At 40.0% G+C, this 26001-nt stretch overlaps 1 protein-coding gene across 2 annotated transcripts in view; it reads right to left on the reverse strand.

The window, feature by feature from the left end:
- Window positions 1–26001, reverse strand: part of RNF115 (ring finger protein 115) — an 84301-nt gene that overhangs the window by 25428 nt on the left and 32872 nt on the right. Inside the window, exons 2-5 of one of the 2 annotated variants that reach the window (XM_011951281.1) lie at window positions 21090–21148; window positions 19197–19248; window positions 16716–16773; window positions 3086–3294 (exon numbers count right to left, since the gene is read on the reverse strand). In XM_011951281.1, the coding sequence (XP_011806671.1) occupies window positions 3086–3294; window positions 16716–16773; window positions 19197–19248; window positions 21090–21099 (329 nt within the window). In that variant the 5' untranslated portion in view covers window positions 21100–21148. The remainder of the gene's footprint in view (window positions 1–3085; window positions 3295–16715; window positions 16774–19196; window positions 19249–21089; window positions 21149–26001) is intronic. The other variant, XM_011951280.1, reaches the window with a different exon arrangement.

A 26001-nucleotide genomic window follows, 5' to 3' on the forward strand; every position in this document is an offset into this window, starting at 1 on the left:
GATCCTCCCACTCATCCTCTGGAGTAGCTGGGACTACAGGCACATGCCACCATGCTCAGCTGATTTTTCATTTTTTGTAAAGATGAGGTCTTGCCATGTTGCCCAGGGTGATCTTAAATTCCTGGACTCAAGCAATCCTCCCACAAGTTTGAGACCAGCCTGGGCAACATAGCGAGACCTCATCTTTACAAAAAAAATTTAAAAGTTGGCCAAGCATTACAGGCATGGTGGTACATGCCTGTAATCCAAGCTACTTGGGAGGCTAAGGCAGGAGGATTGTGTGAGCCCAGAAGTTTGACGCTCAGTGAGCTACGATCACGCCACTGTACTCCAGCCTGGGCAACAGAGCAAGACTCTATTGCAAAATAAAGAAAGAAAGAAGAAGAAGAAAAAAAAAGTAATTTCAAGGGGGAAGAAAAAAGATTAAAAGGGTTGAATTCAGTGAACTAGACCTATACAATAAGGATTTTAAAGTATCCACTGGGTTTGCAATTATTAATAGAAAGTCACCAGGGATTTTACTGAAAGGAGGGCCAGACTACAGCAGGTAGAAGAATAATGAAAGATAAAAAAGTAAACACAAACAACTCTTAAGAAATTTGATTGAACAGGAAAGGAAAAAGATTACTAGGCAGTAACTGGAACAGTAATTCTCAATTCTGGCTACAATAAGAATAACTTTAGGAGCTTTTTAAAATTACCAATGCCTGGTTTCACCCAGACTAATAAAATCACAGTCCCTGGGGATGGAGTCCAGGTACCAGTTCAAAAGATATCCTCAGTGACAATGATGTACAGCCAGGACTGAAAAACACAGAGCTAAAGAGTAAAACAGTGGCCAAGGGGCATTAACTGGGAAAGAAAGCAGGAAGAAGAAGATGGATGATACAAAATCCCAGACAAAACAGCTAGAGAATGGGTCAGAACATGGGCTGATAGGCTTGCCTTGAAAAAAAAAAACAAAGGACACCTCATCTCAGGAGGTTGGAAGGAGAAATGAATGTTGATACAGAGAAGCTGGGCACAGGGATTTGGGGAGTTCATGCCCAAGGCCCCAATTTTCATAAAGGAGAATATAAATCAGCTTCTGAGAATCAGCTATTGGATAGAAAATTTGAAGAATGAAATTTAGTGAAAATTAAAATATCTGTTGAGGGAATGCCAAACAAAAGCCTAATCAAAAGCATGAAATCTAGTGGAGATCAAATGCACCTTACTATCTGCAGGGGTACGATTGGGAACATTTATGTGACTTTTCTGAAGCAGTACTGAACCATCCACTAGTAAAGGAGCAAAGAAAAGTGAATCACAGCACTGCTCCAAAATTGGCCATTTAGTGGGTGGAATGGAGGAAAAAAAAAAAAGATGCACAAGAGGTAAAAGTTTATAGACGAACCGTAGTTGAGAAACTCAATAATGGGATCTCAAATCTCAAAACAGGTAGAAAAGGGAAAGTAATCTACACACAGTTTAACTGGCACAGGATATAGTAGCTTTAACTCTGGGTGCCATAAGCTATTAAAACAATGTAAGACTTCACTGATTTTTGTCCTAGACAATCTCATTAAATCAGATTTCCCATATCTTGTATTTGTTCCATGAAGCGATGTCTGCAACTAACTTTGAAATGCACAAAACATAAGATGAACTAATGGAGAGCTAGATGGATAGATATGTAATAAAGCAAGTATAGTAAAATGTTAATAAAGCCTAGAAGGTGTGTGCTGGGGGAGGGGGGAGTGTAGGCTCTAGAACAGTTCGATAGAACTTTCTAAGATAATGGAAATTTTCTATAATATGTTCTGTCAAATACGGTAACTATTAGCTACATGTGGCCAATGGGCACTCAAAATATAGCTATTTGGGATTGAGGTCTTTGAATTCTGAGTTTTATTAACTTTGGTTAACTTAAATGTAAACATATAGCTACATGTGGCTATCAGCCACCATATGAGACAGTGCCGCACTAGATTCATAAAGCCCTAGATTCAAGTCTTAGATCCACCAATGGCTGTTACCTTATTTCTCTGAGACTCAGTTAATTATTTTATAAAATGAAAACAGCAATAGCACCTATTACTTCACACAAATTAAACAACGTAAAGCAGATAAAGCATGAAGCACAGTACTCTACATATGGTAAACACGTAATAAAATTAACGTTTATTATTCCAACTAAATGAGATCCATGAGCAAAACCATCTATTTGACTCATCATTGTGCTCCTACTGTCCAGTACAGTGCCCCATACAAAAAAGACACTCAACAAACATGTATTACATGAATGTTTTTACAGTCACAAGACTTCATATTTATCCTATTAAATTGTTTTCCTTTCTTCACAAAAAGCAGATACTTGATTCAATTTCATGTTAAGTCCACTGTTCCAATCTGTTGAAATATTTAATCCTAATGCCTAATATATTTGATACCCTTTTGAAATTTTGATAAATATACGGCTATAGTTTGAATGTACCCTCCTCAAAAATTCATGTGTTGGAAACTTAATCCCCAATGGAGCAGTGTTGAAAGGTAGAGACTTTAAGAGATGAATCTCCCATGAGTGGATTAAATGCCTTCATCTCAGAAGTGGATTAGTTATTGTGGAGTGAGTTCCTAATAAAAGGATGAGTCTGGCACCTTTCTTTCTTGCTCATGCATGCTCTCTTGCCCTTCTGCCTTCAAACATGGAATGACACAGCAAGAAGGCCCTCGCCAGACGTATATCCCTCAACCTTGGCCTTCCCAGCCTCCAGAAATATAAGAAATGAATCTCTGTTCTTTATAAATCACCCAGTCTCAGGCATTCTGTTATAGCTACACAAAATGGACTGAGACACATATCGTCTATATATTAATCTAAGACATTAATAAAAACGTTAATCAGAGACGTATAACATTTCTCACGCTGTAGTTCATCATCAGGTGAGTACTAACATTCAATTTAGCTTCACTTTCATCCTTTCTACTTACGTCCATCTTGTCCGCAAAGGTAGTAAGTATGAGACCCTTATAAAGATTAGATTACACCAATTTGTCCTTCACTGAAACTACCTTAAAAATAACTTTAAAAACAACAACTCACCCTTCAATAGCTGGAGATCTGTCAGGACGAGAACTTCCTCGAGATCTGTATCTCCGACCCAATGGTAACCGTGGAGGCCTTGCTCCCCAGAAGTCAGTGTGAGTCTGGTGACCCCTTTCATTGGCTCTATTATCTTGGTCCAGTGGATTGCCGCTTAGAAATGGTCTAAAATCTTGAAAAAACATCGTGTGATCCAAATGGCCCCAAAGCTAGTAAAGACCAGAAATAAGTCATGTGTTAGAAAAATCAATCAATAAACACCTGGATTGTTTACAGTTTTTTATATTACAAATGGCCACTGTGAATATTACTGGATGTGTCTGCTGCTGCAGAGGTACAAGAGTTTTTATGTTTTTGGTCTGTACAACTATTACATGATCCATACATCTTCAACTTTACTGGGTAGCGACAAATTGTTTTCCAAACTGGTTGTAGCAATTTACACACCCACCAAGTGTTTAAGAGTTTCTATTGTGCTACATCCTGGCAAGCACTTGATATCACAGGACTTTTTTTAAAAAAAGTTTTTAACAATCTGGTGAATAGAAAATGATTTTCCAATGTGGGATTTTTGGTTTTGCTGTGTAAGAAAAATTACGAATGTTTAATTAAAATGCATATGTTTTGGTCCCATGTCAAAAAGAAAATTTAATAGATCTGTGGTGAGCCTGAAGACTTCTTTTAGCATTTCTTACAGGGCAGGTCTATTAATAATGAAGCCCCCTCAGCTATTGTTTATCTGTTTATCTGGGTATGTCATGATTTCTCCTTAATTCCTGAAAGATAGTTTTGCCAGATTTAGAATTATTGGTTGGCAAGTCTGTCTTTCATCACCTGAAAAATGTCATTTCACTGCCTTCTAGCCTCCATGGTTTCTGCTAAGAAATCGACAGAAATTCATCTTATTTAAAATATCTTATATGTTACAAGTTGCTTCTCTCTTGCTGCTTCCAAGATTCTTTCTTTATCTCTGGCTTTTGAAATTTTAATTATAATGTGTCTTGTATGGATGTCTTTCGAGTTTATCCTTCTTGGGTGTTAGCTGAGCTTCCTGGATGTGTATATTCATGTCTTGTCAAATTTGAAATGGTTTTGGCAATTATTTCTTAAACATGTTTTCTGCACCTTCCTCCCTCTCCTTACCATGATACATACGTAGGTATCCCACACATCTCTTGGGCTCTGTTCATTTTTCTTCAATCTTTTAAATGTGTGCTCTTCAAACTGTATAATTTCAGTGGACCTATCTTCAAGTTCACTGATTCTTCTGTCTGCTCCTATCTTTTTTTCAGCTCCCCTAGTGAATTTTCATTTCAATTATTGTAATCTTCAGCCCCAAAATTTATTTGCTTACTTTTAAAAACTTCTATCTCTTTATTGATATTCTCTATTTGTTGAGATGTTATTATCTTGAATCCCTTTAGTTCTTTGTCCATGGTGTCCTCTAAGCTCTTTGAGTATACTTAAGACAGCTGATTTAAAGTTTTTGTCTAGTAATTCTAGTATTAGTGCTTCCTCGGGGTAGTTTCTGTTCATTTTTTTCTTGTGAATAAGGCATATTTTCTAGATTCTTCACATGCTTCGTAATTTTTTTTTTAAAAAACTGAACATTTATAATGTGTAAAAAATAAAACAAAAACAAAAAGAGATGGGTGCAGTGGTGTGTGCCTATAATTCTGGCTACTCATGAAGCTGAAGTGGAAGGATCGCTTGAGTCAACGAGTTCAAGATTAACCTGAGCAACACAGCAAGACCACATTTCAAAACAAACAAATGAACCAAAGAGAAAAAAAAAAGAAACAAAAAAAGAAAAAGACGCCCAGGCGCGGTGGCTCACACCTGTAATCCCAGCACTTTGGGAGGCCGAGGCGGGTGGATCACCTGAGGTTGGGAGTTCAAGACCAGCCTGACCACCATGGAGAAACCCCGTCTCTACTAAAAATACAAAATTAGCCGGGCATGGCGGCACATGCCTATAATCCCAGCTACTAGGGAGGCTGAGGCAGGAGAATCGCTTGAACCTGGGAGACGGAGGTGGTGGTGAGCCGAGATCGTGCCATTGCACTCCAGCCTGGGCAACAAGAGTAAAACTCTGTCCCAAAAAAAGAAAAAGAAAAGTAAAATGCTCGCCAGGTCTTTGCTGATTAGCTGCTGGGGCACTCCTTTAAAACTTAGCCAGGGCCTTTATAAATCTGCCTTAATATTCACTTCCTGCTTGTGCTGAACCTAAAGACAAGCCAAGGTGAAAGCTAATGGCCTCAGGTCTTTTCTGAGCATGCATACTGCCCTGAGCTGTGCACTTGGCTTTCCAGTTTCTCATTCACAATAGCTTTTCAAAGCTCCTATTCCTCCACAAAAACTCACTCTACAGCTTTTCCTCTCAGGCTTTCAATATCTTATTGTTTGCCCTGGTTTTTTGTTTGTTTGTTTGGTTGGTTGGTTGGTTGGTTGGCTGGCTGATTTTTGCCCCTAGTGGCAGTCCTTTGGGGAAAGGACAAAACAGTACACACAACCAACCCCTTAGGAGGAAGAGGGTTCACTCTCTGGAATCAGGCACCAGCATGGGGAATACAGGCTCTCATCTTCAAGACTGCAGCCATACCAGGAAGGGAGGTGAGGCTAGGGTAAGCTAAAATGCTACAAAGATCTCTTATCTTGTTTCAGTGCCCTTTCTTCTGGCGAAGTATTTGCTTGGCTGCTGTAAACCTTTGACTATCTTTCCAGAGTTTCGATAAGCTTGATTCTGACTTTTTTGTCAAGGTGTTTGGTGTTTCTGCAGAGGGATGACCCCCAGAAGCTCCTACTCTGCCATTTTCACTGACATCACCCTGCCATTGTGGTTTCAGTTTGCTTTCCCTGATACTAATATACAAATAAGGCTAAACATCATGTCACGTAATATTTACCAGCCATTCCTATGTCTTCTCTTCCCTGCTGCCCCCACCACCCTTTTTTTTTTTTTTCTGATGTTTTAGAAATCCAAAATTTTCTTTCTTTTTTTTTTTTTCCTTTTTGAGACTGAGTCTTGCTCTGTCGCCCAGGCTGGGATGCAGTGGCATGATCTCGGTTCACTGTAAACTCCACCTCCTAGGTTCAAGCCATTCTCCTGCCTCAGCCTCCTGAGAAGCTGGGATTACAGGCATGTGCCACCATGCCCAGCTAATTTTTCATATTTTCAGTAGAGATGGGTTTCACCATGTTGGCCAGGCTAGTCTCAAACTCCTGACCTCAAGTAATCTGACCACCTCGGCCTCCCAAAGTGCTGGGATTATAGGCGTGAGCCATGGCACCCAGCCACATTTATTTCTTAAATTTAAAACACATTCTTGTTAAATCACACAGAGTTTACTTTTTCAGCACTCATCAGTTATTTCAACTAAATCAGTTTTAAATCTCTATTCTTTCTCTTTTATGTCTTCTCTTCTTTCATGTCTTTTGTCCATTTTCCCATTGAACTGACTTTCTAATTGCCTTAGTATCTTTTTTTAAAATTCTGTATTTTAATGGTTAATTCCTGGTAACAGAAATGCAACTGATTTTTGTATACTGACCTTAGTATACAGAAAATATGCTGAACTCTTAATAATTCTAATAATTTGTGTACATAGAAAACCCAAAAACAGGCTGGGCACAGTGGCTTATGCCTGTAATCCTAGCAATTTGGGAGGCCAAGGCAGGAGGATCACTTGAGCCCAGAAGTTCAAGAACAGTCTGGGCAACATAGTGAGATCCTGTCTCTACAAAAAATTTAAACATTAGGTAAGTGTGGTAGCATGCACCTGAAGTCCCAGCTACTCAGGAGGCTGAATGGGGAGGATCACTTGAATCCAGGATCCTGAGCTCAAGCTCATGAGGTCGAGGTTACAGTGAGCTATACAGAATCCTAATTATATGCTATGTTTTTTCATATACATACATACCTATGGTAAAGTTTAATTTATAACTTATAACAATTTATAACTTAGGCATAGTAAGAAATTAACAATAACTAATAATAGAATAGTTATAACACTATATATAATGATAAAAGTTTTGTGAATGTGGTTTTTTGTTTTTTTTTTTGAGACAAGGTCTCAACTCTGTCGCTCAGGCTGGAGTACAATGGCGCGACCATGGTTCACTGCAGCCTCAATCTCCTAGGCTCAAGTGATACTCCTACCTCAATCTCCCAAGTAGCTAGGACTACAGGGGCGTACCATCACACTCAGCTAATTTAAAAAAAATTTTTTTTTTTTTTTTTTAGAGATGAGGTCTAATTTTGTTGCTCATACTAGTCTCAAATATCTGGCTTAAAGTAATCCTCCTGCCTCAGCCTCCCAAAGTACTAGGATTGAACTATGAGCCTCTGTGCCACACTTTAAAATATCTTATTGTAGCTGGGCACGGTAGTTCAAGCCTATAATCCCAGCACTTTGAGAGGCTGAGGTGGGAGGATCACTTGAGGCCAGGAGTTCGAGACCAGCCTGGCCAACATGGTGAAACCTTGTCTCTACTAAAAATATAAAAAAATTAGCCGGGCATTGTGGCATACACCTGTAGTCCCAGCTACTCAAGAGGCTGAGGCATAAGAATCGCTCAAACCCAGGAGACGGAGATTGCAGTGAGCCGAGATCACTCCATGGCACTTCAGCCTGGGCAACAGAGCAAGACCCTGTCTCAAAAAAATAAAAATAAATAAAATAAAATAAAATATCTTATTGTAGTATACTCACCTGTTTTCAGGCCATGGTTGACCACAGGGTAAGGGGGGGCTACTGTACCAATTTAGACTCTTACCAGAGCATAAAAGCTTACATTTACCCCACACTGACCAACATTTTTTTTTTTTTTGGAGAAGGAGTCTCGCTCTGTCGCCCAGGCTAGAGTACAGTGGCACGATCTTGGCTCACTGCATTCTCCGCCTCCCAGGTGCAAGCCATTCTCCTGCCTAAGCCTCCCGAGTAGCTGGGACTACAGGTGTCTACCACCATGCCTGACTAATTTTTGTATTTTCAATAGAGACGGGGGTTTCACCATGTTGGCCAGGCTGGTCTTGAACTCCTGGCCTCAGGTGATGCACCCACCTTGGCCTCCCAGAACACTGCAATTACAGGCATGAGCCACCGCACCCAGCCTGACCAACATGTTTTAAAAGTTTTAAAAATTCCAATACATAAGCTGAAGAACAAAAAGTAATATGCAGAGTAAGAACATCAATTAGATTTCTTGGACAGGCACAGTGGCTCACATCTGTAATCCCAGCACTTTGGGAGGCTGAGGCGGGTGGATCACCTGACGTGAGGAGTTCAACACCAGCCTAACACAGTGAAACTCCATCTCTACTAAAAATACAAAAAGTTAGCTGGGCGTGGTGGAGCATGCCTGTAATCCCAGCTACTTGGGAAACTGAGGCAGGAGAATTGCTTGAACCTGGGAAGCAGAGGTTGCAGTGAGCTAAGATCACGCCATTGCACTCCAGCCTGGGCAAGAAGAGTGAAACTCTGTCTCCAAAAAAAAAAAAAAAAGATTTCTCTAAATACTGGTGACATAAAACATCTTTTCATTTTAACTGCCACTTGCACTTCTTATCAAATCTGCCTTATTTCCCTTTACTTTCTAGTTACAGTCTTCATCTATTAGAGATCACTGGTTTCTAGTCTGAAAAATTGTCTAGAACACAAGAATTCTCTTGACCTAAAATTCCAAAGTAAAAGCAAGATTTAAAAACCTAAAACTATACTTGTCTTCAATAAGTGAAAAAGTACGAGCAGACTCCTCCATGTTCTCAATCATCTATCTCACTAAGGTGAATTACAAGAAGAAATCTATGATTCTCTTACTATATACGATTCTGCAACATTTGCTCACAGAAAACAACTCTCAAAGTAACCATTAGTTTCATTATAATTTAAAAATAAAATAGTTAAAATCTTGACTGGAAGAAAAGTCAAGCACCAAGTTCATAATAATCTGCTTTGATACTAACATACTTTTAGATGCCACACCTAATAATATATAAAATTTCTAAAGGATCCATGCTTAAAAACAGCTTCAACATCATAATGAGGCATTTTTCAACTTGTACAGAAAGTGCAAATTAGTGCAAATTAGTAACAGTCAATGTATTTGTGGCTATTTTAATCTCAAAATAATAGTGTACCCTGACCAAAGAACACAGGACAGCAGAGCACACCTCACAAATTTATACCAAATCAGCACTAAGGATAAAAATAGCTTCAGGTCATTTGTCTCTGAGTAGACTTAGATAAGCATAAAAGAAAAAAAAGAAAAGCTCATACAACAAAACTGGGTATTTAGGACACAGCTTACATAAGTAAAAACTAATAGGGAACACTATCATAGAGTTTTGCTAAAATAGTCTAAAGAATCACAGAGACGGTTTGACATGTTTTGCCTTGAAAACCTGAAAACATTACTCTGAATATAAGTACAATGACAATATTTCTGAAATATTTCTGAAAATATTTGGGGTGAACTACTTACACAATCAAAATAAAAAACAGGATAGACAATATCTTCCATTTAGCAGAACTTGCTCTACACTAACCATGATCACATCAGCACTTCTTAAAATATTATGGTCTGCTCCTCAAAAATGTAAACAGTTACCAAATGCCCCAGCAATTTCACTCCTAGTTATACAACCAAGAAAATTAAAAACATATGATCACACAAAACTTGTACAAAAATATTCAGAGCAGCATTATTATTCATAACAGGCAAAAAGTGTAAACAACCTAAATGTCCATCAACTGATGAAGAATAAATAAAATGTGGAATATCCATACAATGTAATATTATGCAGCCATAAAAACGAATGAAGTACTGATACATGCTACAGCATGGATGAATCTTGAAAACAGTATGCTAAGAGTCAGTCACAAAGGTTCACATATTACATGATTTCATTTATAACAAATATCCTATATATGCAAATCCACAGAGACAGAAAATAGATTGGTGGTTGCCTAGGGCTGAGAGAACTGTGGAGAAGTATGTAGTGACTACTAAGGTGTATGGGGATTCTTTTGAGGATGATGGAAAAGTTCTAAATCAGTGGTAATGGTTGTACAACTCTGTGAATATACTAAAACCACTTAGTTGTATACTTTAACAGGGTGAATTACATAGTATATGAATTATATCTCAAAAAATAATATTAGAGTCTATAAAGATGAGTCAATTAAGAGTAAATAATTTTATAATTATTAACCTTAGAAATGTAATCTCGAAAAAGTTCACAGGCGATTTTGTGAAAACATTAAAGCAAAGTAAGGAAGATACTCATCACTCCGAAATGTTTCCTCGTGTGCCTTTATAATCCTTCCCTCCTGCCCCTCCCCACCCCCAAGCAACCCCTGATCTTTCTGTGGTATGCGTTTTTTAGAATTTTATGTAAAGGGCATCGTATTTTATGTACTCTTCAACAGAGGAATGATGTAGCTGATTAGTGAATGGCAAAGTCTAATCTCTAATGATTTCACATTTCTCCAGCAAGTGAAGTAAAGTTGCACAAATGCAAAATAAGAGGTTCTGATTATGTGTGCCTGCTCTGCAGACTCTAATTCTCAGGTAGGTCATCCTGTATAAACTTAGGATGACCATTTGGCCACAGTTCAACTTTGTGTTCCAATTCAGCTGAATAAAAATTAAATTTTTATATCCATCTGTCTGGTGTTCTATGTTTTATTTCTCAGTATGTTGTAGACTTAGGCAGAAGAAGCATGATCAATGATCAACCATCATATATAACTAGACATGCCTAACACAGGATAACTAGTTTAATAAATATAGCGTAGCCATTAAAGAACATGAAGTCCTAAATTTTTTTTTTTTTTTTGGAGACAGGGTCTCACTCTGACACCCAGGCTGGGGTACAGTGGCACAATCTCAGCTCACTGCAACCTCTGCCTCCCAGGCTCAAGAGACTCTCCCACCGCCGCCTCTCGAGTAGCTGGGACTACAGGCATATGCCACTACACCTGGCTAACTTTTTATTTTTATTTTTGTAGAGACAGGGTTTTACCATGTTGCCCAAGCCGGTCTTGAACTCCTGGGCTCAAGCGATACACCTGCCTCCACCCTCCCAAAGTGCTAGGATTACAAGCGTGAGCCACCACGTCCAGCTATAATTCTATTAACTATAGAGAGACAAGTAAAAAGTTTATGACATAACATCAAGTAAATTTTTAGAGGCAGAAATACGATATACTCTTATGACAGCAACCCAAACAGTTATGAGGTATGCATATGAGAAATGAGAAGTATGCTAAAAAATGCATAAAGCTATAATCAAGTAATGAGAATATGAGATATCTCTTTTTTTTTTTTTTTTTGAGACAGAGTCTTGCTCTGTTGCTCAGGTTACAGTGTGGTAGTGTGATCTCAACTCATTGCAACCTCCGTCTCCTGGGTTCAAGCGATTCTCCTGCCTCAGCTTCCCAAATAGCTGCGATTACAGGCGCCCACCACCACACCCAGTTATTTTTTTTATTTTTAGTAAAGATGGTGGGGTTTCACCACAGTGGTCAGGCTGGTCTGGAACTCCTGACCTCATGTGATCTGCACACCCTGCAGATATTTCTCATTTTTAAAAAAGCTTAGGCCCAGGCACGGTGGCTCATGCCTATAATCCCGCACTCTGTGAGGCCAAGACGGGAGGATCACCTGAGGTCAGGAGTTCCAGACGAACCTGGCCAACTTGGTAAAATACAAAATTACAAAAATTATAAATTATTTTACTTGGTAAAATACTAAAAATATAAAAATTAGCCAGGCTTGGTGGCGGGGGCCTGTAATCTAAGCTACTCAGGAGGCTGAGGTGAGAGAATCACTCAAATCCAGGAGGCAGAGGTTGCAGTAAGCCGAGATCGTACCACTGCACTCCAGCCTGGGCAACAGAGCGAGACTCCATCTCAAAAAAACAAAAACAAAAAAGCTTAAGGTTATTTTTCAGTATCTATGCCTTAGGACAAAATCTGAAAGGAAATGTATGGAAAAAGGGAGCTCTTAGAATAGTGAAACTCTAATGGGCGCGGTGGCTCACGCCTGTAATCCCAGCACTTTGGGAGGCCAAGGTGGGCAGATCACGAGGTCAGGAGATTGAGACCATCCTGGCTAACACGGTGAAACCCCGTCTCTACTAAAAACACAAAAAATTAGCGAGGCGTGGTGACACACACCTGTGGCCCCAGCTACTCAGGAGGCTGAGGCAGGAGAATCACTTGAACCCAGAAGGTAGAGGTTGCAGTGAGCCAAGAGTGCACCACTGCACTCCAGCCTGGACAACAGAGTGAGACTCTGTCTTAAAAAAAAAAAATTCTGAAACTAAAGATATATATTTTTAATTTTTTTTACTGCCACTATAATGCTGCTTATGTAACAAAAACAAATTTTATTTAAATACATATAAATCAGATAGTTCAGAGCACCCTGCCCTCTTGTGCATACCTGAGAGCTCTTTTTTCCAGAAAGCCATGTATCTTATTTTCTCCTAATCTGAGGCAGCCGCCAGAGCCACTCTTGCACTGAAGTGATCTATTCACGTAAACTGAGACTCTAAGATTAGATGACCCACTGGCACCAGGTCATGGTCAGAAGTGCAAGTAATCAATGAAACCTTCAGGTAGCTATAGGGCTCACTTTCCAGATTACCATCAGGAGCTTAGTATAGCAATGTCTTCTCTCTACAAATTGCTAGCAACATTTTCAGATTCACTCTCCACTGGCCCTCACACATTATTCAAACATTGCTCCCATGTAACTGGCAACCCTCCCCTACCTTCTCTCTATCTCATTAGTCTCTTATCTCCCAGCCCAGTCTCATTTTTTTTTAAAAAAGTCAATACTGATTTTGTCAGAAATTTTCTTGGAATGAGCCTCCTCTAATACAGTCAGTATTTTAAGAATTCAGCTATCAGTAAATGTTACTTATAGAAAATAACCACCTCATTGTACAAGTAGCTCCGGCTAAAGAAAAATAGAGCAAATCTGAGCATAAGTCTTTGCTGAAATTACCAACTAAAACAGGGAAAAGAAAAACAACTTTAGTTTCTATATATAATCTTATTTCTGTTTTTTCTTCAGGGACATAAGCATAAAACCTTACAGCTTATGAATACTATTTTGAGATAATTTTCACATCTTTGCTTATCTAAATTCCACCCACTCTTCAAGTCTCCAGTGCAAGTTTTACCTTCTCTATGAAGTCTTAACAATGGCTAAAATGTATCAAGCACTCACTAGATGGCAGGCACACTGGGGTCTATACACCTAGCATGTATTAACTCAATTTAATCCTCATAACATCGCTATGAGGAAAGGATGATTATTTCCCCCAATTTACAGACAAGGAAAACAAGAGAGGCACTGAGAGATTCTAAGTAACTTTGCCCAGGTTACACAGCCAATAAGTGGCAGACACAGGATTTCAGCTCAGGCAATCTGGTTCCGGAGGCTGTGTTCTTAATCACTGTTATATGACCTCTCCTCAAGACCATGGCCCACCTTATCTCTTCCTTCTACTACACTTGTTACATATACCGTACCACAATAAATTTATTATACTCTGTACACATTTTTTTTTTTTTTTTTTTTTTGGAGACAGAGTTTCGCTCTTGCTGCCCAGGCTGGAGTGCAGTGATGCAATCTCCGCTCACTGCAACCTCCGCCTCCTGGGTTCAAGCGATTCTCCTGCCTCAGCCTCCTGAGTAGCTGGAATTACAGGTGCCCACCACCATGCCTGGCTAATTTTTTGTATTTTTTAGTAGAGACGGGGTTTCACCATGTTGGCCAGGCTGGTCTCAAACTCCTTACCTCTCAGGTGATCCACCCGCCTTGGCCTCCCAAAGTGCTGGGATTACAGGCATGAGCCACCACGCCCAGGCTTCCCTGTTTTCTTAAGTGTTTCACTTGCTCCACAACTAAATTTTAAGTTCCTTTCAGGCAAGGCAACTGTGACATTTACTTCATGGCCCTATTTCTAGGAGAGTGCTATGTATGAAACATTCAATATACACTTTTAGTCAGGCACAGTGACACCTGCCTGTAATCCCAGCTACTAGGGAACCTGAGGTGGGAGGATCACTTAAGCTCAGAAGTTCAAGTCCAGCCTGGGCAACACAGTAAGGCCCCATCTCTTAAACACATACACACATACACAAACACGCACGCACACACACACACACACACACATACATGCACACACACACACACATACACAAACACGCACGCGCACACACACACACACACACACACACACTTCTTAGCTAATTTTTAAAAAATCCCTGGCAACATCTAAAGAACACGAAGTTACAAGCTATGAATCAGCAAAATTACTTTAACACCTGAAGAATAACTCATGCCATCAGTGTCGGATTTAGCATTACTAAAGTTAGGAAACTGACTACATATATTTATTTTTCTCCTTACTCAATGCATCTCTTCCTGGTGAGTCATATCTACAAAATTGGCAGACCAATCTATTTCCATTACCTAAAAGAGAACACTAAAGAAAAATCAAATGAAATTTCTTCTTCTGCATATGCATAATCAGTAAGTGACAATCTGTGTTATCACAAATAGCACACACAAGGGAAAAGAATACTGAAATCATAAAGGCTTCCAGGACTGGCAAACAGAATACATTTTATTTTATTTTATTTTTTTGAGATGGAGTCTCGCTCTGTCACCCAGGCTGGAATGCAGTGGTGCAATCTTGACTCACTGCAACCTCTGCCTCCCAGGTTCAAGCAGTTCTCGTGTCTTAGCCTCCCACGTAGCTAGGATTACAGGCGCATGCCACCATGCCCAGCTAATTTATTGTATTTTTAGTAAAGATGGGGTTTCACCATGTTGACTATGCTGGTCTCAAACTCCAGCCCTCAGGTGATCTGCTCACCTCAGCCCCCAAAGTGTTGGGATTACAGGCATGAGTCACCATGCCTGGCCCAGAATACATTTTAAATAACATTTTTCAATTCATTAAAATGAGAAAATAAAAATGGAACTTCAAAACATGATCTGTCTGGAATCACTCTAATCAATCTGGGCAGTTCAGAGTTAACCAAAACTCTTAATACTGGATATTAAGAAGTAGTACAGACCATAAGCAGAAAAACCACCCTAAATAGAACTGGACCATTACCCACACAATATTGATAAACCTAACAACATCAAAATGTGGGGGCTAAAGGTCATAAAATAATTTTCAAATAATAAGGGAAAGAAGCTTACGGTTTTACAGGTTTCTTCTTAAATCTCACTTTTCAAATATACTACTAGTACAATTTCAATTTACATACCAAACAGTGAAATATTTTGCTATCTCTCTAGGCACTTCAGCTATCTCTGGAAAAAGCTAATGTGATCCTAAAACAAAGAAATCCTGATTATGGGATTTAACTTATTTCTTACTTTTAGCATCTGTCAGCTTTCTAGAGCAAACAGTTGTATGGCAATATAGGGTACACATACAAACAAGCAAAAGAAAAACATCAGTGTTTTTTGTAGGCTAGCAGGTTTGTCCCTTCTGGGCTGTAGTCTCTAAATGATTAAAAACAGAGTATTAATGCCACTGAATTATACACTTAAAAATAGTTACAATGGTTTCTTTTTTAAAAAAAAAAGACAACTAAAGAGACTTTAGGTCAATGGACAAAGTGAAAAAAGAAAATTACTCTGGATTTGATATAAAATGGTATTCAAGAATGAAGACTAGGCCGGGCGCGGTGGCTCAAGCCTGTAATCCCAGCACTTTGGGAGGCTGAGGCGGGCGGATCACGAGGTCAGGAGATCAAGACCACCCTGGCTAACACGGTGAAACCCCGTCTCTACTAAAAAATACAAAAATCTAGCCGGGCGAGGTAGCGGGCGCCTGTAGTCCCAGCTACTCGGGAGGCTGAGGCAGGAGAATGGCGTAAACCCGGGAGGCGGAGCTTGCAGTGAGCTGAGATCCGGCCACTGCACTCCAGTCTGGGTGACAGAGCGAGACTCCGTCTCAAAAAAAAAAAAAAGAATGAAGACTAATACCCTATTTTCAAATCACAGTTAAGATTTATTTTTCCCAAAAAATATGGACGCCACATTATAAGAAGACGTAGAAATTATTTACAGACCCCATCTTGGGATCTGAAAGGCAAGTAAATATATCCTTAATCTACACCAAACGACTGTGTTGACTAAAGGTAAACCCTGGAAACCAGTACCTCTGTACAAGGTCGAAGACTATTTCATTGTGACTTCGACAACTCATCCTGGCCTGCACTTTACCTGGTTGTCACACCACTAAAGCAGAGTCTGCAACACTGTTATTTCAAAAACAGCACAAGCTTTTTATTCTCACACTGTATGTACAATAACAAAGTAGAAAACAAGAATTAAAAACACTACCAGTTTAAAAGAATATAGTTTGAGGCTATTACTTTCTCCTCATCAAGGGTTTATCAAAGGTAACATGCTCAAGCCCCAGTTACTGAAAACACAAATCTTCCCAAGGGTTACTCTGGCCCACATTTTTTCTTATACATTCAGTTAAACTCTGATGTTTTGCCACACTGGAAAATTAGTATCTGCCATGATTTTAACACCTAACCACTTCTTAAAGAATTCCTATAGCTAAAGGAAAACTTACCTCTGCAAAATGTGTTGCTGTGCTATTGTCTATCCGACTGCCGCCACCACCTAAAAAACTAAAGAGAAAAGGAATGAGTGGTGATTCTATTCCCAGGAACAAGCTCCCCTCCCAGAAGCTAAATATAGAATGGCATAATGAGAACAAAGCCCAATAAGGAAAAATAACTCATCCCAACACAACACCTATAAAGGAAATTATGAATAACTGTCATGTAAATTAATCTATGAGAAGTATCATAAACCACAAAATCAAGTGATTTTCAAGGCTAAATCCAGTGAAAAATTGGAGAAGTCACCATAGACAAGGAAGAAGGACCCACAGCCAGCAATGCAATTCAGATTTGACCTATCAAAAGAAAAACATTTATCCTCAAAAAACACTAACAAAACAAAATGTTTCACTAAAAAATCATTCAGCCACCAGATGAACAAAACATGTGCAGCTACAATAGTTAATATTTCTTAGGAATGATTAAATGTAGTAACGTAAGGGGCCTGGTACTGTATTTAAAACATTATAAAAGGATTCAATAAACATTTCTCCCCCTACCCACCTTTCAGGATCCATCTCAAATGCTACCTCCTCCATCAAGCCTTTCTGTACTCACCAACCAAAAAAGACTCTTCCACACCCCTCTGCACTCTCACTTTGATTCTAAAACCTACCTTGCATTATAAATATCTAGGATTTGCTGCATCCATTTCAACCCATTTGCCTCCTTCATCAATATAAATTCAGGAGGTAAAGACTGCAATTTATTAATGCCTCTCAAATACACGCAGAGTGTTCATTAAGTGTCAGACACTACACAGTACTATCATCTTTAAAAACCCTGCAATGTCAATATCCTATGTTGATATTCAAAAATAAAAGTTGTTGAATTAATCACATGTGAAAATGATAAAATAACTATCTATTCCCAAAGACCCTGAAGAGTGGAGAGAAATATTAAATCCCATTGTCCCCATGAAATTTGCAAAGAACAAAGAAAACAAGCTAACACATACAGGAAGGGGGAATGGAAAGAATCACAGGAACTGCTGGATACCACTTTTACCTCAAGAGACACACTTAAGCACACAAACATACACTCACCCCAATGATAAGTTCACAAACTACTACAAATAGTTTTCATCTGTAGGATTACAATACCAATCCAGGCATTGTGCTGAGCTCACTGAGGAAACAAACACACCCTAGTTAGTCTGAAACCAAAAGTGAAAAAGCAAAGCTAATGCCATTCTTTATGCAATCATTCTCAAGCCTTATTCCATGATTAGAAACCATTTAATACCTCTATTAATTTCAGAAAACCACTTTTGTAAAAATCACTCCAAATGTATAACAAGCCCAAAAGTACTTGTACATCTATGTTAAATAAACAGCTAATTGAACTACCACATACCATAAAAAACTAAGTTGAGTGGCTATGTATCCATTTGATTGCTCAAGCCCAGACAGGTTTCCAGGACTCTTCCTTCCTGCCTTTACTACACAGTTTCAAGGATTCAAATATCCTTGGTAATTGAAACTGCAACTCTTCTGGGGTTCTGCTCTCCCTGAAGCTACCTCACCATTCGCTTTCCTTACAATTCCTTTACATTTTAAGAGTAATAGAGCTAATCATAGAGAAGGGATAATAGAAACCACCACGTTGTTCTGAGAAATGTTACAAAGCTTAAGAAAACTTACAATGTGCTCCTCTACATGGAATTTTAAGAGCAGATGGAGCCCATCATCTAATATTTACATGCGAGGACCTCCTCTTACTGGTTTTTACCCTTCCACTACTTACCAATGCAATTGCTAAATATTTAAATCAGCAAATACTTATGAACTTTATAGAAGGAAATACCATACTGCCTCTAAAACAAGGATTCTAAGAAAAAGATTTCTTCTTTCATGTAAAACACTAATCTCTTTCAAAACACCCAGTGTTTGTATTTGAGTAAATTGCTACCAATAGCACCTATATAAGACAATCTTTGATCTACGAAGACACATAAAAGAATTAAGAACAAAAATCACAGAAACCATAGTTCCCTGCTAGACAAAGATTCATCCTACAGTTATTCATTCTCATTTATAACCATATTTGAATAAAAGTACTATCTGCCTAAAGAAACCAGGGTTACTACTTGAAAACTTGGCAAAAAATAAGCCCATTAATTGTTCCCCCACAACCAATATATCCTTTATTTAGCACATGCAGAGCATAAGTGCCTGAAATAAGTATCTGATGCAATTATAATGGCACAAACAAAAAGCTGTCCCAAGTTAGCATGCCATCCACACAAAACTGCTAATTTTGCAGTCATGCTAATCTTAAAGGTTTAGTGTTGGTATTGTACTATTTAAAACCAAGATGATATTTAACTGTATCAAAATAGATCCCATGCCACATATTACCCCAGAAGCTTCAGCTTGTTTACACATATAATCACCAATCATTAGTAAAGTAAAACTAATAGTACATACTGTAAAATGTGTAGTTTTTCCTGGTTGTGGAAGGGACCTTCAACTTTAGATTCTGCCAACAGTAACAGTAAAGGAATTACCTACTGCCATTAAAATCCCCCAAGTCACTCCAAGATTAAGATGCTTCAGATTACAGATTCTTTTTGACCAGTTGGTATTTCTTCAATTTTCAGACCAATGTTTAACCAAATAGCCCCAAAAGAACAAATGTGCCATTGTGTTTACCAAAAGAGGCCATCCTATCAATGCTATTTTAAAATTTATTAAAATTTTAGGTTAGGCCAGGTGCAGTGGCTCACACTTGTAATCCCAACACTTTGGGAGGCTGAGGCGGGCAGATCACAAGGTCAGGACTTCAAGACCAGCCTGGCAAACATGGTGAAACCTCATCTCTACTAAAAATACAAAAATTAGCCAAGCGTGGTGGCGGGTGCCTACAATCCTAGCTACTTGGGAGGCTGAGGCAGGAGAATCACTTGAACCCGGGAGGCAGAGGTTGCAGTGAGTCAAGATCGTGCCACTGCACTCCAGCGTGGGCAGTAGAGTGAGACTCCGTCCCAAAAAAAAAAAAAAAAGATTTTAGGTTGGGCACAGTGGCTCATGCCTGTAATCCCACCACTTTGAGAGGCCAAGACAGACGAATCACTTGAGGCCAGGAGTTCGAGATCAGCCTGGCCAACACAGCAAAACTCCGTCTCTACTAAAAATACAAAAAAAATTAGCAGGGCACAGTGGCAGACACCTGTAGTCCCAGCTACTGGGCAGACTGAGGCCCAAGAATCGTTTGAACCCGGGAGGCAGAGCTTGCAGTGAGCCGAGATCGAACCACTGCACTCCAGCCTGGCAACACAGCAAGACTCTGTCTCAAAAAAAACAAGAAAACACATTTCATAGTTTTGTTCACATAAACAAAAAAAGAATATGTAAGTCACTTCCAAAAATATTTCCCCTTTTTATCAGCTGTATACCTTTACTAAGGCCAATAAGAACAAATTCCAAGCACTGCAAACCCATATATTAATATTACACTGGAAAGATGGCCTAAGTTTGACAGCAATAATCTTTTCTTTTTCTTTTTTTGAGACACAGTTTTGCTCTTGTTGCCCAGGCTGGAGTCTTGGCTCACTGCAACCTCCGCCTCCCGGTTTCAAGTGATTCTCCTGCCTCAGCCTCTCAAGTAGCTGGGATTATAAGCACCCACCACTATACCCAGCTAATTTTTGTATTTTTAGAGGAGATGTGGTTTCACCATGTTGACCAGGCTACCAGGCTGGTCTCGAGCTCCTGACCTCAGGTGATCCACCCACCTCGACCTCCCAAAGTGTTGGGATTACAGGCATGAGCCACCACACCGGCCAAATAATCTTAATAAGAACAAGAGACTCAAGGCTTCCTCAAAGTAGAGGAACAATCAGCTTCCCTGGCTAGAACAGAATGTTTACCTGATTAGGTATCTATGTCAGAAGTCACTCCCTAACCCACCAAAGAAGTATAACAGCAGTTTACCTTTAGGCATCAGAGTGGTCACTAAAAACCAACTAATAATCTAAGATAAGCCCCCAAGTCTCAGATAATAAATGAAAACTTACCAGATTTACTCTGACATGCGTACAGTTGTACATAGAATGCCACATACAATCAGAAGCAGTGCATATCACCGCATCTGCTATCTTATTACTTTCCAAATTTTCCCATTTTTCTTTCTTTTTTCTCTCTCATTCTTCTGCCCTCTCTTGTGCAAGCTCACGCACTCACTGACACTCTCTTTCTCTCTCTCTCTCACTCTCTCTGTAGAGTGTAAGTTACAAAACAAATTCAATTTACTCAATCCACGCGGAGAGAAAATAGTTTTGATAATATAATGTCTGACTTATTCATGAGCTTGTACAATACCTGGAATCATCTGTCACTTCTTCAATAAAGCCTGATTCACATCTGGGACAAATATATTCCTATAAAAGAAAGGAAGAAACAAAAATGTTTCATTAGAAAGTTAAGTGAGATCTGTAGTTTCAGAATAACATGCAGTATACAAGCTGAGGCTCTGAAATGCTGTATGTACTTGCTGACTCGAGTAGTATTTTCTTTTTTCTTTTGTGATCTGTTACCCAGGCTGGACTGCAGTGGTATGATCATGGTTCACTGCAACCTTGATCTCCCAGGTTCAAGAGATCCTCCTGCCTCAGCCTCCAGAGTAGCTAGGACCACAGGCATACGCCAACATGCCTGACTAATTTTTTTTATTTTTTGTAGAGGATGAGGTCTTGCTATGTTGCCCAAGCTGATCTCAAACTCCTGAACTGATCTTCCTGCCTCAACCTCCCAAAGTGCTGGAATTACAGGCATAAGCCACTGAGCCCAGCCTAGTTTCTTCTTTTCCTTGTTTTTTTTTTTTTTTGAGACAGAGTTTCGTTTTTGTTGCCCAGGCTGGAGTGTGCAATGGCATGATCTCAGCTCATGGCAACCTCCACCTCCTGGGTTCAAATGATTCTCCTGCCTCAGCCTCCCGAGTAGCTGGGATTACAGGCATGCGCAAACACGCTCAGCTAATTTTGTATTTTTAGTAGAGATGAGGTTTTTCCATGTTGGTCAGGCTGGTCTCAAACTCCTGACCTCAGGTGATCCACCCGTCTCGGCCTCCCAAAGTGCTGGGATTACAGGTATGAGCAACCGCGCCCAGTCCAGTACCAGCCTAGTTTTTTCTATTATACTCTGGCAAATACAGAATTCCATAAAATATTTGCAGAATTGCTTCATAGCTACCTAAGTGGTTTCCACTGACAGCTGAAAGGTAGAGTGCCAAAGATTTTTTCTTTATTTTAAAATTTAGGTTATTTATTTATTTATTTGTTTGTTTGTTTGTTTGTTTATTTTGAGACAGACTTTCGCTCTTGTTGCCCAGGCTGGAGTGCAATGGTGGGATCTTGGCTCACCACAACCTCTGCCTCCCGGGTTCAAGCGATTCTCCTGCGTCAGCCTCCCAAGTAGCTGGGATTACAGGCATGCACCACCACCACGCCCAGCTAGTTTTGTATTTTCAGTAGAAACTAGAGACGGGGTTTCTCCGTGTTGGTCAGGCTGGTCTTGAACTCCCGACCTCAGGTGATCCCCCCGCCTCAGCCTCCCAAAGTGCTGAGATTATAAGTGTGAGCCACTGCGCCCAGCCTATTTTTATTTTTTTTTAAAGACGGAGTTTTGCTCTCGTTGCCCAGGCTGGAGTGCAATGGCACGGTCTTAGTTCACTGCCATCTCCACATCCCAGGTTCAAGCCATTCTCCTGCCTCAGCCTCCCAAGTAGCTGGGATTATAGGTACCCGCCACCATGCCAAGGTAATTTTGTATTTTTAGTAGAGATGGGGTACTACCATGTTGGTCAGGCTGGTCTCGAACTCCTAACCTCAGGTGATCTGCCCACCTTGGCCTCCTAAAGTGGTGGGATTACAGGCGCGAGCCACCTCTCCTGGCCTAAAATTTAGGTTTTTTTAATTAGAATGAATTCATCGTCTAATTTTCTCTTAAAATCTAACAAAAAAGCTCCACTATATATATACATATATCAAAGCAGTAAAATATTATGATAATGACAGGTATACAAACCGCTACTTTTAGGCTGGGCGCGGTGGCTCACACCTATAATCCTAACACTTTGGGAGGCCAAGGTGGACAGATCACTTGAGGTCAGGAGTTCAAAACCACCCTGGCCAACAGGGTGAAACTCCATCTCTACTAAAAATGTAAAATTAGCTGGCGTGTGGTGGCGTGTGCCTGTAGTCCCAGTTACTTGGGAGGCTGAGGCAGGAGAACTGCTTGAACCCAGGAGGCAGAGGTTACAGTGAGACCAGATAGTGCTGTTGCACTCCAGCCTAGGCGACAGATCCAGACTCTGTCTCAAAAAAAAAAAGTAAGAAACTGCTACTTTTTACTATGTAAAGAAAGAGACTGCCACTTTTTACTATACATACAAGAGACATAAATTGGGCCAGGGGTGATGGCTCATGTCTGTAATTCCAGCACTTTGGGAGGCCAGGCAGGTAGATCACCTGAGGTTGGGAATTCGAGATCAGCCTAACCAACATGGAGAAACTCCATCTCTACTTTAAAAAAAAAAAAAAATTACAAAATTAGCTGTGGTGGCACATGCCTGTAATCCCAGCTACTCAGAAGGCTAAGGCAGGACAATCGCTTGAACCCGGGAGGCGGAGGTTGCAGTGAGCCAAGATTGCGCCATTGCACTCCAGCCTTGGCAACAAAAGCGAAACTTCATCTCAAAAAAAAAAAAGAGAGAGAGACATAAACTGAGTAACAGTATAAATCAATTTGTAGACTAGGAACAATGAAGTAGTACAATATTTCTATTCTAATCTATCTTCTGTTTATCAATGATTCCAAATAAAATCTAACATTCTCAAATACCCTACAGAAATGACAATTCAAATAACCAAAACAATTCCGTTAAGTCAATTTCTATTTCCTTCAATAATAAATCTTTATTTTAAATCGTATCAAGCATTGGGGACAAGAATACACTTTAGAAGCTGCTTTATAATAATTTTTTAAAGTATATTTTAACTACCTAAAATAGATCTGGGAAACATTTTTTTTTTAACCTCATCCTGGACTCCAAAGGCACAGGAAGGACATTTTCAACCATTTTCTTTCTTATTTATTTATTTATTTTTGAGACAGGATCTCACTCTGTTGCCCAGGCTGGAATGCAGTGGCACAATTTTGGCTCACTGCAGCCTTGACTTCCAGGGCTCAGGCAATCCTCGCGGTCTCAGCTGGGACCACAGGCACACACCATGGCCAGCTATTTGTATTTCTGGAAGAGATAAGGTCTCGCCACGTTGTCCAGGCTGGTCTGGAAGAACTCCTGAGCTCAAGCAATCTGCCCACCTTGGGCTCCCAAAGTGCTGGAATTACAGGCATGAGATACTGTGCCCAGTTCAACTATTTTTTTATGCCCTATAGTTTCTGAACCCTAAATTTTGTTTTACCTGAAGATGATGTAAGCTGTATTTGACTCTTCAAAGAAAGACAGGATGGCAATTCAAACACTCAAATGCTTTTTTTCTAAAGAGATGGGGTCTCATTCTGTCACGAAGAGTGGTGTGCAGTGGCACAATCACGGCTCATGGCAGCCTCAAACTCCTGTGCTCAAGTGCTCCTCCCAAAGTGCTGGGATTACAGGCATAACCCATCATGCCTGGCCCTCAAGTGCTTTTTAAAAAGGAAAAAAAAAAAAAAAAATCCCTCATGTCAAAAAGATTAGTTTCTTGAGGAGACAGTCAAACCAAGAAACAGAGAATCTAATACAATAATTGCTATAATCAATGAAAACTGGAAACAGAAACAAATACAGAGTTTGCCTGGGAGAACTAGGGAAAGCTCTGACTGAAATAGAGACCTAAAATATTTGTCCAATGAAAAAGGAAATAATAGGTTTAGGACCATGATGATAGAAAACAGCATGCATGGAGGTTGGAAGGGAGTGGTATGAATGTGGATATGCAGACAGGCAGATAGGGGTCAGAATGTAGAAAACTTTAGATAACTATTAATATCAACTTTACCCTGAGGATCAGAAACTCAACCTTTTTTCTCCACTACACACATGAAGGATGAGACACATTCACAACTGGCATACTGTAAACTACTCCAGAAATAAAGTAACCTGAGGACCACATAAATCCCTGAGTCCTCCTCTACTCCTTCATCCCCTACCCTCCCAGAAAGCTGCAACTCCATCCCCCTTTCTCTCCCATTAAGAAAATTTATCTGGTCAGGCGTGGTGGCTCACACCTATAATCCTAACACCTTGGGAGGCTGAGGCGGGAGGATTGCTAGAGCTCAGGAGTTTGAGACCAGCCTGGGCAACATAGTGAGACCTCGTCTCTACAAAAATTTAAACATTAGCCAGGTATGGTGGCACATGCCTGTAGTCCCAGCTACTTGGGAGGCTGAGGCCAAAGGATCGCTTGAGCCCAGGAGGTTGATGCTGCAGTGAGCTGTGATGGTGCAACTGCACTACAGTCTGGGTGACAGAGTGAGACCCTGTATCCAAAAAAATATATATATATATATACACAAACACACACACACACACATATATATACATACACACATACACACACGAGTGTATCTGAATGCCGAATGCAAATGAGACTGATTTTGGAAAGCTAACCTTGTCTATTCTAATGTCTAAAATTAAATTCAAAAAAAGAGTCAATAGCAAAATGAAATCACAGTGCTAGGCCCTCTTCTCTCTCCCTCTCTCACTCATTCCTATTGCTTTAAATATCTCTACATGCTAACTCCCCCCAAATGTATATCTCTATCCCAGGCCAGTCTTCTGAATTCCAGACTCACTCACTCTTATATGTATTCTCTCTCACATGCTTTTTCTCTCTTACACACACACCCTCTAGAGACGTGGCATACCAGTTTGCTCATACTAGAAACCCAAGGGTCATTCCTAACGCCTCTCTTTCACCTCTCACCACCAAATCCTGGTACTCCAAACACAAACACATTTCCCAAATCTACATACTCCTTGTGCCGCTGCCGCTGCCGCTACCTTAACCCAAGTCAGTGCTGGCTCTGGGCACTAAATACCCTCCCCTCTTTCTTTTTCCTTTTTTTTTTTCTTTTGAGATGAAGTCTCGCTCTGTCATTCAGACTGGAGGGCAGTGGCACCATCTTGGCTCACTGCAATCTTTGCCTCCTGGGTTCAAGCAATTCTCCCACCTCAGCCTCCAGAGTGGCTGGGATTACAGGCATGTGCCACCACACCCGGCTAATTTTT

This window comes from Colobus angolensis, unplaced genomic scaffold (genome assembly GCF_000951035.1).
Source record: "Colobus angolensis palliatus isolate OR3802 unplaced genomic scaffold, Cang.pa_1.0 Scaffold317, whole genome shotgun sequence".
In the NCBI taxonomy this organism is placed as follows: Eukaryota; Metazoa; Chordata; class Mammalia; order Primates; family Cercopithecidae; genus Colobus; species Colobus angolensis.